We start from the raw sequence: 14,527 nt of genomic DNA on the forward strand, positions 1-14,527 counted from the left end.
ACAAGAAACGTCTAACCTCTGTGATTGCCAACAAGGGTTTTGCCACCAAGTACTAAGTCATGTTTTGCAGAGGGGTCAAATACTTATTTCCCTCATTAAAATGCAAATCAATTTCTAACATTTTTTACATGCGTTTTTCTGGATTTTGTTGTTGTTATTCTGTCTCTCACTGTTCAAATAAACCTACCATTAAAATTATAGACTGATCATTGTCAGTGGGCAAACGTACAAAATCAGCAGGGGATCAAATACTTTTTTCCCTCACTGTACGACGCTAATGTTCTACAAACAGACACCCATGTCATTGATCCACAATCCATAAGTAAGGCTGTACAGTAAAATAAGTATGCCCCCAATGCAATTCTGAAGTCTAATACATCCAGTGTGATTTCAACAGATTTTTGGCAAATTAACAACTTATTTTCTTTTGTTGAATTTATATAAACAACATTCAAACCTCGTTTAGCATGATCCATGGCATAATTCCACTATTTGTATTCATTTGCATCACTTTAGCTACTGAAACAGATTATGTCATTTTGCTATGTTTTTGGGGAAGAACATTGTTTGCATCCATCAGCTAGCTACCTTTTTTTATGAACATAACTGTCCAGAGCTTCGGGAAGGGCAGTTGCGCGGAGACAAAACTTTACCAGCTTCAGAGCATACGTATCGATGAATCGTTCTGACATATGAAATACGAGTGAGTGTAATCAATGTGTAATATCTACGTAAAATGTATGAACGTGTTAAATTGTTGTGACGTGCAGTCATATTCAGGTCTTGATTGGTCAACAAACTTTTTTGATGCGTCAAATAGTGTTATTTGAAGCATCAAATAGTGTTATTTGACGTGTATCTTTTTTGACACTCAAAGACCCAAACGGCGTTCCATAAAATGTAGCCTACACGTTTTGTGCTCTTGTAGGATGCAGCAACAACCATTGCTGACCTATACTTATCTATAATTGGGCTAATAACTCGCTAACTAGCAAAGAATATCAACAAATGTGCACATCTGAAAAGCGCATTAACTCGCGGGTGATTGAAAGACCACCAGTGGGCTACCCTGGCGGCAGGTAGCTTAGTGGGTAAGAGCGTTGTGCCAGTAACCGAAAGGTCGCTGGTTCTAATCCCCGAGCCAACTAGGTGAAAAATCTGTCGATGTGCCCTTGAGCAAGGCACTTAACCCTAATTGCTCCTGTAAGTCGCTCTGGATAAGAGCGTCTGCTAAATGACTAAAAAAAATAAAATAAAAAAAAATATATATAATTCTACTCTGTTGCACTCTGGCTCTGCCTACAACAAAATAACAGACTCAATCTTGCAAAATTAGATTTGTTTTCGTTTGTTGCATTGAAAAGGGGCTGATATAATGTTGATTCGATCATAGAAAAAACATTGATCTATATACAGTATTTAGTGCAAACTAATGTGGCAAACTCAGTGAAGTTCAATCTCTTGCGTCTCTGCATGGCATGGCATTTCTTCTGCGCTGAAGTCCCGGAGGAGGTGCGGGCACGCGCGCAGTTTACATTTTTCCATTTGAGTCATTTAGCAGACTCTCTTATCCAGAGCGACTTACAGTTAGTGAGTGCATACATTTTCATACTGGCCCACCGTGGGAAACGAACCCACAACCCTGGCGTTGCAAGTGCCATGCTCTACCAACTGAGCTACAACGAATGAAGGTGCAGTTGAGGCCTCCTCTATCATTTCGGATGTTACCAGACTAAGTAAGAACCCAGGCTCACCAGAACATTTAGTGCTTTTTTAAGGGAGCGAACCCCTTTATTTGGACCTTGGCTCCCCCTCATGTTCGCGAAGAGAAGTTGATGCTGGTCACCATCTTCTGGATCTTATCCTCATTCTTCAGGACGTTGGACTTGACGGCGCAGATCTTGTCCTGCTGCTCCTTGATCAGCTGCTCCAGCTCGGCTAGCTCGGCCTTCAGAGGCTCCACCGCGCTGTCTGTCACTCTGGAAATGACACACACCTCAACATGTGATGTCCGCCAAGTCCTGTGTGTGTGTGTGTGGGTGAATGTGTGAGTGTGTGTTGGTGGTTTTCTACATCTGTTGCTGCAGCAGGGCCTGTGCATGCCCCTTTTTCTCCCTCCTTCAGACTAAAGTGTGTAAAGTGTGTGTATGTTTGTATGTATGTGTCTATGTGTGTGTGTGTGTAGCCCTCTAACCTCTGTTCCTGCAGCAGGGCCTGTGCATGCTCCTTGTTCTCCCTCCTCCAGGTGTGTAGCTCGTTCTGCATGGCATCCATGTCCTCCTGGATGTAGTCCATGATCTTGCCCAGGGGCAGGGCGCTGCGGCACACCGTCTGGATGGACGTGCGTAGGCGTTCGATCTCCCTGGACACCAGGTCCCTCTCCTTCTTCCTGGCCGCTTCTGACACCAGGCTCTGTGTCTGGAGAGAGGGATGAAGGGAAGGAGGGATGGATGGAGAGAAGGAGTGATGGATGGAGCGGAGGAGGGATGGATGGAGTGATGGAGGAGGAGAAAAGCCAACAGAGATTATTACTACAACATAGAGTATGGTTACATGCACACAATAATGTTATTATTGTGGATAGATTAATATAATAGTTAGATTCAAAAGTTTACATGCTTTGCAAGAAGAACGATTTCCCTAATAATCCTGTTTACATGGACACATATGAAATAAGGCTACCTGATGGCACTCTGATAAATGCAGAAGCTCGCCAATCAAAATAAATGTTCTACCACAGCGCCCATGTTATTTTTAAATAATATAAATGCAACATTAAAGTGTTGGTCCCATGTTTCATAAAGTGAAATAAAATATCAAAGAAATGTTCCATACGCACAAAAAAGCTTATTTCTCTCAAGTTACGTGCACAAAACGTGTTTACATCCCTGTTAGTGAGCATATTTCCTTTGCCAAGATAATCCATCAACCTGACAGGTGTGGCACGTCAAGAAACTGATTAAACAGCATGATCACTACACAGGTGCACCTTGTGCTGGGGACAATAAAAGGCCACTCTAAAATGTGCAGTTTTGTCACACAACACAATGCCACAGAAGTCTCAATTTTTAAGGGAGCGTGCAATTGGCATGCTGACTGCAGGAATGTCCACCAGAGCTGTTGCCAGAGAATTGAATGTTAAGTTCTCTACCAACGTCATTTTAGAGAATTTGGCAACCGCAGACCATGTGTATGGCGTCGGCATGGGCGAGCGGTTTACTGATGTCAACATTGTGAACGAGTGCCCCATGGTGGCGGTCGGGTTATGGTATGGACAGGCATAAGCTACGGACAACGAACACAATTGCATTTTATCGATGGCAATTTGAATGCACAAAAATACCGTTACTAGATCCTGAGGCCCATTGTGAGGCCACATTTTTTTTTTAAAGGTATCTGTGACCAACAGATGCATATCTGTATTCCCAGTCATGTGAAATCCATATATTATGGCCTAATGAGTCTTTCAATTGACTAATATACTCATATGAACTGTAATCTTTGAAATTGTTGCATGTTGCATTTATATTTTTGTTCAGTAGATTTCTAAGACGCATACATTCATTTGTTTTTCCGAACTCACTTCACTCTCGCTAAAGAGGGAGGCTTGAACTACCGGTGCTGGCACATGCGCAGATCAAATACACAGCTGGAACGCCGATTAAGGTGTTTACATGTTCTAACAATTTCAACGATTGCTCAGAAAACCAGGTGTTTTAATTTGACTTTACACCGATTAAGATAAGCAGAGTAATGTGTTTACATGACAATTGCATAATCTGCCTACTACCACAATCAGTTTAATATCGAATTATTCCTGTATTCATAGAAAATCTGGATAATCTGGATTTTGGCTAGGGATAGGACAGTTTCAATTATATGTGAATGGAGTAGTGTTCGATAAACAGGAATTCTTGAATAATTCTGTAAAATTCACATCCATGAGAGATTGGGAGAAGGATGGCTGGAGGGATGGAGAGAACCAAAGAGAGATTGATGATGATCTTGGACTCTGAAGTATGTAGGGTGGCCGTGGAATGAGAGAAAACCCTGCTACTGCTTGATGTTTCCCAGTGTTTCTGAGGCCAAGTTAAGCAAGCCTTTATTGTCCCAGAAAAGGCAATTCATAGTGATACAATTATGGGCTGCAAAGCAACTCTTCATACCTTTTGGATGTCCATAATTAATTCTCTACCTCTTTGCCACTGCCGCACACCTGCAAAAGTGCACGCACATGCGCACACACACTGCTCTCAACTCTACCAGAGAGGCTACTTCAACCGAATCATATAAACATTAAGGAATTTTACACTGGCCAGCAAAAAGTATAAAATGCACGGAGCCAGGCTCAGGGCTGCATTTAGTGGTTTAGGATTTCAAGGCAAAAAAATGTTAGGCAGGAATTATACAAACCTAGGCTGTGTATATAAGGATCAAACGCGTGGCTGAATTGTGCTGGCTAATGTGGGGGGACTGGTTGAAGGCCTCCTCTGTATAGTATGTGGTTGGGGGGTCCTGCTCTGCTATGAACCAGCCACCCCACAACCCTCAGCCTCAGGTTAGGAGGGGAGGAGGGCCTCCCCTTGGCACAGTGAAGGCCAGGGATGTTTACTCAGCTGGGTCTGCAGGCCGGTGTGTGTGTGGGACTGCAGACGCGCACACACACACTAGACGGCACCCACCCACACGCCTGTGGACTTAAACCCTTGTTTATTTTAGTAACAGGCTGTGGCAGTGAAGTTATTTTACTACAGTATTCAGTAACAACTACTACACTTATCGCCCTTTCAAGTTTAACTCTTGGGCCAATTTGTGTCATTCTGGCCTCCAGATGGAAACACCTGCTTTTACAGGGCCGGTGAAATACCACTCCCGCTACATGACAGCGTAAACTCCCCAACAACTTCCCCTTCAAAACAGACCAACTGTCATGTAGACTGGGTGTTAGGCCGGGTAGGTTAGCAAAACTTCACGTTGAATGCTATTACGAGCTAACGCAATAATTACAGCTTAGAAACACACTAAACTACATAGAATTTAACAATACAAAAAACACTTCAAACTTCAACGCTGCTGCTTTTCCTCTAGGAAACCAGCTAAAATGTCTGACAGCCCCATCCCCATCCCCCCTTTGTGGTTTGCAAAGTGTGCGAGGATTGAAATGTCTAATGGTCGTCCGCAATGTGGGTGGCTTTCCCCTCGGCCCCATGAACACGGCGGCTACACAAACAGGCCACGGCTCATTCGGCCCGCCGGCCGTGGTGGAGAACCGCGGAAGCCCAGCCGGGCTACGCTCTGTTTACTGTCCTCTTGCACAGCCTCACCCACTCGGAAATTCAGGAAAATAGAACAAAACGAAAACTAGTCCCTGGTCTGCTTGGTGCACTCTGTCCAGGCGAGCATAAATCAACCCTTTATAGGGGCGTCTAGTTGGGCTCAGCGCGCTGCCTTTTCTATTTTTCACCCCGACCCAAGAACAATATTATCTTTCTTTTTTTTGGGGGGGGGGGGGCAGGTTTTCCCATTAGCTCATCCAGCCCCGTTGGCCCTGGAGACCAGAGCCGGCGACCCTTCCTCGGAACAGGTGGCTCCCAGCAGAGACCTTGGAGCGTTGCGCATCAATTCCCTTTCTATCGGTCTCTCCTGGTTTTTACAAGGAGCCCCTAGTCAATCCATACAGGTAAGGGGTTGTCAGGGATATGTCATGTATTGCAATCTTGCTTTTCCTTGCACAAGAAAGTGTAAGGAAAAGTAACTACTCAGTCCCCTCTGGTTTCACATTGTAAACAATGTGTTGCTGAGTATATCAATCCAAATCTGAACTTTTGCAAGTGCCAGAATGTTTTATTGTTACGTCTTGTGGAAACTGGGTTTGATGGGCCTCTAGTCTCATGCCGGGGCTTTAGATCAAAACTCCACACAGACCTGCTGGCCTGGCTGCAGTGCAGGCTGCTAAGCTACAATGTGGAATTCATCCGAACCCTCTCATGCATAATTTGCTTAATGAGAAAATGCATGCAAAGCACATGATTTATGGAGGGGTAATAAGGAGCTGGTGAGACGGGGTTGGAGAATAACAGTCTTCAAAGTAAGGCTTTTGACAAGAAGAATGGGTTGCATGCGTGAAACCTGTTAGAGACCTACCAACCTCTTGGGCGTCATTAATTAAATAAACATTAACTTAGCCACTGCAGGACCGTTTCAGGGCGGAGTATCAGCTTTCATTATGATGTAATTAGCCACTTCATCAACCTCAATTATCAGGCGACAAATGTATAAACTGCACACAACAACGGTCTAACAACGAGTGGCATGACATACTTATGGTGTATTATGACAAATTACATTTCCAGTGACCGTGGTCAGGTGCACGCATGTTTCCTCCGATTGTCTGAGTACTACCATGGGTCTCAGTAGTCTCAACTGGATTTCCTCGTCTTGTATTATTTCCTTCACCCCCACTTTTATTAAAAAAATGAACAAGTTTCCTGGCTCTCTTGGGCTTGCGATATTGCTTTCAACCCATTCTCTTGAGTTTAGATCAGCACAGGCAAAGAAAAGGAGGCGAAAAGGAGAGACCTCATTGTGGACTTTTAAGACCAGGGGTGTAGTGCTGCCGGTGTGCAGAGGAACGTCGCTCCGCCACTTCTCAGAATGGTGCTTGTTTAATCAAGTTTAGATGAAAGTTGAATCAATATGTCTCACAATATCACTTAATGATTAATTAGTATTCTACATAAACCGAAAATAATAGCATAAATATTAGGCTACTGTTAGCCCAAAAACACCACATAATTCCTTATGACAATTTAGGATGATTGTTCTGAAATGTAGATTTTTTTTCTTCTCATGCAGCGAGAACTAAATATGCTTTGATTGAAACAAAACACAGGTGGCTGCGTAGCTTTTTAACTCCATCTGCTCGAACATTTTATTTGAACAGTTGTTAGGCTACTTACATTATTCAAGAAGATCGAAATGCATAATCTCATGAAACTGATTGTGATAAAATGATTGACATGCAGATGCAGCATGGACGTTTCCCCCATAAAACATGAAGAATGATCATTCACAATTGACAGTGATGATGGCCTAATTTATAATAATGTATGCCTAATTAGAATGTTGCATTGTATGTATATTAAAAAATGATATTATACAATGTCGGTACCAACTTGCGCTCAGGTACCTAAAAAAACAACACTACACCACTGTTTGAGACCCAACCACCTCCTGGCTACTGGCTCTAATTTGGAGACATGGTAGGATAGCCAAGGGTCCTGAAATGTGTCCCCAGAGAGGGTGTCAGAGGTGGGCCAAAAGGCTAGGTATTACACCATGACGATAAGTCCAGTGTTGTTCAGGGGTTTCCTCTTTTTCGGGTAAAGAAGACATCGTCCAAATGTCCAGCCAGATCATAAAAATAGCTAGGAGTCAGTGAGGTGAAGAGTGAGGCTAAGGGCAAGGGGGGTTACAGGATGTTAGGGTCAGTGTATATCCCCCTAAGAGGCCACAGCTGAGCTCCCCGCCCTGGACCCAGGAGTACAAGGGGGAACCTCACCTCCCACTAGAAAAGACTGTGGACAGAGAAAAGGACTTGATTAAATTATGTAGGCTACATCACAAAGGTTGAAGCTGATAAGACCTCAAGTTTTTAAGGTTATGGGGTTGGAATCGTTTGACGTGATCGAAGCGACTTGAGAAAAATAACACCTGCAACGACATGGTCTGCATTGGAGTCCAATCTCCGAGACTCAGAAAGGTATTTCTCAGAAACATTTTCCACTTCCAGTTGAATCTCAAAATGCTGCACTTGCAAAGGCAATATGGCTAATGGAATTCAGCCGGTTCATTTCCTTACGTTTCCACAAAAAAAGGTGAATGTTTACAAAGACACAGGCCTGGTGGGGAGAGGAGTATTTATTTTCCTGCCATTTCTGTAGAGTATTCTGGCATTTCTCCTCCGTGACTCTCACTCAACAGTCATCCATTTGTGTGCCACGTTTATTTATACATTGCAAACCTTCATCAAGGCTAATTTGATGGGGTAAGAAAAGGGAGAGGGTACAAAAACAATCTTATGAAAACGCAGCTGCTACGAGGGCCTGAGTCTGTCTAAATAAAAAGACGGCCTCCGAGAAGTATCCTAGAATAATATACAAGTGTTCTGCAAGGTCATAGGGAAGGTCGTCCCCATAAATATAGAGCAAATTCTTCTATGGTGCACTTTGTGTGGCGGGATATGGCAAAATACAAGTGCTTTAACTACTCCAAAAGCCCTTTTATTTACAGCAGTTCAGACATTTTCTGAAAAAGCATTGGCATTAACAATAGCAAAACTGATTCAGGGAGACGGGAAAAAAAAACATATATAGAGAAGTTATGACATGGAAAGAATGAAGGTCCTATTTCCCTAAAATTCATAAATGGGACCAAGTTAGGGTAATCCTAAATCAAAGAGTAAGAAAGTCATTCCTGATCAGGGTGTCTGATAAACGTCAGCATTTAAGAATTAATCATGGCCCGCTGTAATTTCAGACCTGTCACACCGGGGGACGGGGGAAGCTCAATATTTACATTTTTTAACCCTCCATGTTCCGCCGTGATTACAAGAGAGCAACTACTCTATTACACTGACTCTCAACCCTTTCATGTCAGGAAGGAAACCATTATAGTCCTTTTATACAGCTGACGAGGCAAGGCCAGCAATGTCGAGGGGGGGGGTTAGGTAGTGCATAGCGTAGCCTGTAAGAGTAGACATACCTTCCATTCAGACTGCAGTGCGCCCCAGCAACTCACAGCCCTCCATTAGATGCCCTATAATAAGGGGCCTGGAATCCCAAAAACTGATGAGGCTGCAATTAGGATAACCCTGTGGGCTGTGCTCAGGTTGCACCGGACAACCCGGGGGGGGGGGGGGGGGGGGGGGAGTTGCTAGGGCGCACTGCAGTCCAAATGGAAGGTATGTCTACTCGACAAAGGGAAATTCAGTCGGATTATTTTGAAATAAAAACCACAAGGGCCACAGTGCAATCTGCAGTATTGGGGCGGGTGTATGGTGGGGGAGCCGTCCATCCGAAGGCCAGCTAGGAATGGGCGGCTCCATCTGCTCTGTCTGCTGTTGAGTCTCTATGAGCTAAACCCGTGTCGGAGTGGAACGCCGGACGGAGCCTGGCGCGCGCCATGGAGATCGGAGCACTCGTTCTTCCCGTTTCCCGCTCATCAGCAGCTGGCCTGGGACAGACGACCTTGTTGGAGAAGAGGGATGGATGAGGCCTGGGGTTGGGAAAGGGGGGAGTGGACGGTAGACAGGGCCTTTCTGCATGAGCGACGGGCGAAAACACAGCATCCATCAGAGTCGGGTGGTCAGCTGGGCAGGGAGCGGAGGAAGCAGCACGCTTGGGCAGAAAGGACCACCCAAAACAGGCCGCTTCGTACAACCCACATTGCTGGAGCATGGACAAGAGGCCTTCACACCGATTCACTATCCAAATATTGACTGTGAAAACTCTCTTTGGCCAATAAACACGCTCGGGGGAACAGATGAGGGGCAGCAATAATGACGTTACGTCAGACTGGAAGTCATGTTCAGAGTAATGAAAAGCCTATCAACTATGAAATGTGGAGACAACAGTTTATGGTTGAAGCACAGGGAGAGGTAGGGCAGGAGGCCAAGGTAGTGGGATGCAGCATGCCCCCAAAAGGAGGATTTATTTCTAAGGAATATTCCACAATGGGCATGTAATGTAGTTAAAGGAGTAGTTTACTATTTCTGAAGGAAATCAAAGAAGTACGTAAATGGTATGTTATAGAAGGGTGCAGACACTTTGTGATTTCACTTGTTTTTGAGAAACTTACCACAGCCGCAATATATTTCCTCATTGCTCGTTGTGCACTGTGGGGGCGACCAAAAGCTCCAAAAACACCCAAATATGTTATTTTAGAAACAGACACGCTCTCAGTATAGCGATGTAGGTCTTTAGATGTTGTACACATGAAATTGTGTCATTCCGAACTTTATCCGCAACGGGATATTCCATTTTGTGCGACTCAAGCAACTTCCCCCTCCACCAGCTGTGCTGCTTCTCCGTGTAGCCTGCGCAGCACAGCTGGTAGAAGAAATCTCTAGAATCGCACAAAATGGAACATAACGTTGCAGATAAAGTTCGGAATTACACAATTTCATGTGTACAACATCTAAAGACCTACATCACTATACTGAGAGGTGGTCTGTTTCTAAAAGGACATATGGTGGGATCTGACATTATTGGACACCCTTGAAAAAGATTACTGTATTAAATAATTAAAATACTGAGCTACACTGAATGTACAAAACAATAGGAACACTTGCTCTTTCCATGACATGCACTGACCAGGTGAATACACGTGAAAGCTATGATCCCTTATTAATGTCACTAATTAAATCCACTTCAATCAGTGGTCACCAACCTTTTCTGCGTCAAGATAATTTTCTGAATCAAAATGCAAGCCGAGATCTACCTTTTTTTAATTTAATTTTTAAAAACATGACTTAAAAAACATAAGCCTATGCAACATTACCCAATTAAAAACAGTTCTGTAGCAATGAGGTATGTGCTGTAGGCTATAGGCCCAAAACATTATCACCGGCTATTCCCTGCCAATATTGTTATTCACAGATCATTTTGAAATAATATTTAAAAAATATAGGTACTGTATATGATCACACTGGTAATAGATAATTTGTTGTATTTGTTGTGAGGCACAGTTGAGTGAGCATATCTAGCTTTTTTTTGGGGGGGGGGGGGGGACTGATGGCCTGGATCTGATAGTCAGTCTGAGGGGAGGGAGGGAGCAGCGGCGATGCTGCCTCTCACCCAACTCACCGTCCCGCCACTCTCCCTCCGAGAGAAAAGGGGACACAGTCCCGCACTGCATTATTTCTGTCTCATGCACCAATTCATGTTGTTACTCCTATGACCAGAGAAAGTGAAATATTCCTCAATTTAAAAAAAAAGACCCAAGCCGCTAATAATAACAACGTAAGCTTATCGGAACACTTTGCTACATTGCAGCTGCAGTGCTGGTTGTAGGTTGAGTGGAAGTAGCGAGAACGCACATTTTATGGCTTTATAAAAGTGTTGACAGTGCTGAATAACATAAACATGAACTTACTCATAAAAACCGCAGCTCTTTGCTGTAAATGTTGAGTCTCTCTCTAGTCATGGTTTTAAAAGTTTTGAAATCTCACAGTATCAACTTTGCTGATTCAAGGCTTCTTTTTACAGTCTATGGCTCGAGAAAACTGTGCAGACACGGTGATCTGAGCTATCTGATTGGCTAGCGGTAGGCCTATAGGTGCACTTGATTTGCTCTCTGGGCCTGCCGGGTAGGTGGAGTTCTACCTTCAGACACATGAAAAGGTTTAAAATGGGAACACTTTGCCTTCCCGGCACTAGGGCTACTGAATCATATGCACCTACCACCAACAGTGTGAAACAAATTTAAAAAAATAGGAACGCAAAGCTTTATCCGTTTTTTTCCCCAGAAATGTTTGGTGATCAACTAGGAATGCCTTGGAGATCGACTGGTTGGTGTCCACTGGTGTAGATGAAGGGGAGAAGACAGGTTAAAGATGGATTTTTAAGCCTTAAGATAATTGAGACATGGATTGTGTGTGTGTGCCATTCAGAGGGTGAATGGGCAAGACAAAATATTTAAAGTGCCTTTGAACCGGGTATGGTAGTAGGTGCCAGGCGCAGTGGTTTGAGTGTATCAAGAACTGCAACGCTGCTGGGTTTTTCACTTTCAACAGTTTCCCGTGTGTATTAAGAATGGTCCACCACCCAAAGGACATCCAACCAACTGTGGGAAACATTTGAGTCAACATGGGCCAGCATCCCTGGAACGCTTTCGACAGCTTGTATTCCATACCCCGACGAATTGAGGCTGTTGTGAGAGCAAAAGCGGGTGCAACTCAATATTAGGAAGTTGTTCCTAATGTTTTGTACACTCAGTGTATATTGTATGCTCCATTTTTTAAATATATATTATTTTATACTAATACAATTGCTCAGAGAAAGATATTTTAACAAGTAATATATTTATTTCTCAAATTATTGGACACCCCTGTTTTCAATACCTCACCTTACGAGTATAACGGCACTGAGACTTTTTCTAAAATGTTTTATGAGTTGGAGAACACATTGGAAGGCATATTTGACCATTCCTCCATACATAATCCTTCCAGATCCTTGATATCCTTCACTTGCCCTTATGGACTGCCCTCTTCAATTCAAACCACAGGTTTTCAATGGTTTTCAAGTCCAGAGACTGAGATGGGCATTGCAAAATTTGGGATTTTGTGGCCAATTAACAATTTCTTTGTGGATTGTTATGTGTCCTTGGGGTTATTGTCTTGCAGGAAGATCCACTATCGGACAAGTTTCAGCCTCCTGGCAGAGGCAACCAGGTTTTTGGCTAAAATATCCTGGTACTTGGTAAAGTTCATGATGCCGTTGACCTTAACAAGGGCCCCAGGACCAATGGAAGCAAAATAGCCCCATAAGATTAAAGATCCACCACCATATTTTACAGTAGGTAAGGGGTTATTTTCTGCTCATGCATTCTCATTTCATTTTACATTTTAGTCATTTAGCAGACACTCTTATCTAGAGCGACTTACAGTTACTGAGTGCATACATTTTTCATACTGGGCCCCCGTGGGAATCGAACCCACAACCCTGGCGTTGCAAGTGCCATGCTCTACCAACTGAGCTACAGGAGGCTATTTCCACACCAATCCCACGATAGCTGTGCTTGACCAAAGAGCTCAATTTTCTCTGAGCAATTGTAATGTATAAAATACAATTGTATAAAATAATATAATTTCAACAACAACAAAAAATAGCATACAATATAGCTCAGTATTTTTAAAATGTATTTTATAAAGTCATTTTTGCTCATCTTTATCAAGGGTGTCAACTTCGGACCCCACTGTATTTGGGTGTTTTTTTTAGCTTTTATTCATGTCTTTTGGTCGCCTCCACAGTGCACGACAATCAATGACGAAATCTATCGCAGCTGGGGTAAGTTTCTCAAAAACAAAAAAAGTATCTGCACCCTTCTATAACATGCCATTTACATCAAAAACAGAGATTTACTTCAGAAATAGTAAACCACTCCTTTAACATAAGTTCAATCAGTAAGGCTGGTCTGAATGCTTATCCTTGGCCTACAACATAATTCACATTGCATCCTTTATCATGGGCACAGCGGGAATTTACATCTGTGATGTGTACAAATCTTCTCATCAACAGCACAGCGCCATGTCAATCCTCCTCCTTTACTATCAATTAGCCACGTGCAGAATGTCAGTCACCTATTACCCTATAGCCAATGAGCACAGCTAAATAATGCAACTTCACCATGCTTGCTAAATAACCTAGGGCCAGTGGAGGCTCCTCCGAGGAGGAAGGGGAGGACCATCCTCATCAGTGAATTTCCTTTTTTCTTTTTTTTTTTTTACATTAGAAAAGTTATCCTTTTTAGATAAAACTATACAAAATATATTCACGTCACCAAATAATTGATTAAAACACATTGTTTTGCAATTAAGGTCTACAGTAGCCCCACCAGCACTCTGTAAAATGAAATCACATTTGATTTGTCACCGAATAGAACAGGTTTAGACCTTACCGTGAAATGCTTACTTACAAGCCCTTAACCAACAATGCAGTTCAAGAAATAGAGTTAAGAAAATATTTACTAAATAAACTAGAGTCAAAAATGGTATACAAAGTAACACAATATAATAACAATTACGAGGCTATATACAGGGGGTACAGGTACCGAGTCAATGTGCGGGGTACAGGTTAGTCAAGGTAATTTGTACATGTAGGTAGGGGTAAAGTGACTATGCATAGATAACAAACAGCGAGTAGCAGCAGTGTAAAAACAAAGGACGGTGGCACCATGGTGTAGCTGGAGGACAGCTAGATTCTGTCCTCCGCTGGCTACATTGACTTCAATACAAAACCTAGGAGGCTCATGGTTCTCACCCCCTTCCATAGATTTAAACAGTAATTATGACAACTTCCGGAGGACGTCCTCCAACCGATCAGAGCTCGTGCAGCATTAACTGACATGTTGTCCACCCAATCAAATGATCAGAGAATGAATCTATTACTGAAAGCATAAGCTACAGCTAGCTAGCACTGCAGTGCATAACATGTGGTGAGTAGTTGACTCAAAGAGAGTGCAAGACAACAATTGAACAGTTTTGAACAGATTAATTTAATTTAAAATGAAGGAGAAGCAAGAGAGGGAGAGAGAGCTAGCTATATATTTTGTACACTTTCACTTAGCTAGCTAGTTTAGCCTACTCAAATACCCGGTTCAAAACAGAGAGGAATGCTATGTCAGCTAGCTGGCTATGGCTTCAAATTGTCTCATTCATCCCCCATCCCCTCCCCTGTAACTATTACCCAGGTCGTTGATGTAAATGAGAATGTGTTCTCAGTTAACTTACCTGGTAAAATAAGGGTAC

The 14,527-nt window shown here is 43.0% G+C and overlaps 1 protein-coding gene across 2 annotated transcripts in view; it reads right to left on the reverse strand.

Moving 5' to 3' along the window:
• Nucleotides 1–1,334: 1,334 nt before the first annotated feature.
• Nucleotides 1,335–14,527, reverse strand: part of traf3ip1 (TNF receptor-associated factor 3 interacting protein 1) — a 71,859-nt gene continuing 58,666 nt past the window's right edge. Inside the window, exons 15-16 of one of the 2 annotated variants that reach the window (XM_084161456.1) lie at nucleotides 2,195–2,418; nucleotides 1,335–1,979 (exon numbers count right to left, since the gene is read on the reverse strand). In XM_084161456.1, the coding sequence (XP_084017582.1) occupies nucleotides 1,814–1,979; nucleotides 2,195–2,418 (390 nt within the window). In that variant the 3' untranslated portion in view covers nucleotides 1,335–1,813. The remainder of the gene's footprint in view (nucleotides 1,980–2,194; nucleotides 2,419–14,527) is intronic. The other variant, XM_084161457.1, reaches the window with a different exon arrangement.

This window comes from Coregonus lavaretus (assembly GCF_964263955.1).
Source record: "Coregonus lavaretus genome assembly, chromosome: 5".
NCBI lineage: Eukaryota > Metazoa > Chordata > Actinopteri > Salmoniformes > Salmonidae > Coregonus > Coregonus lavaretus.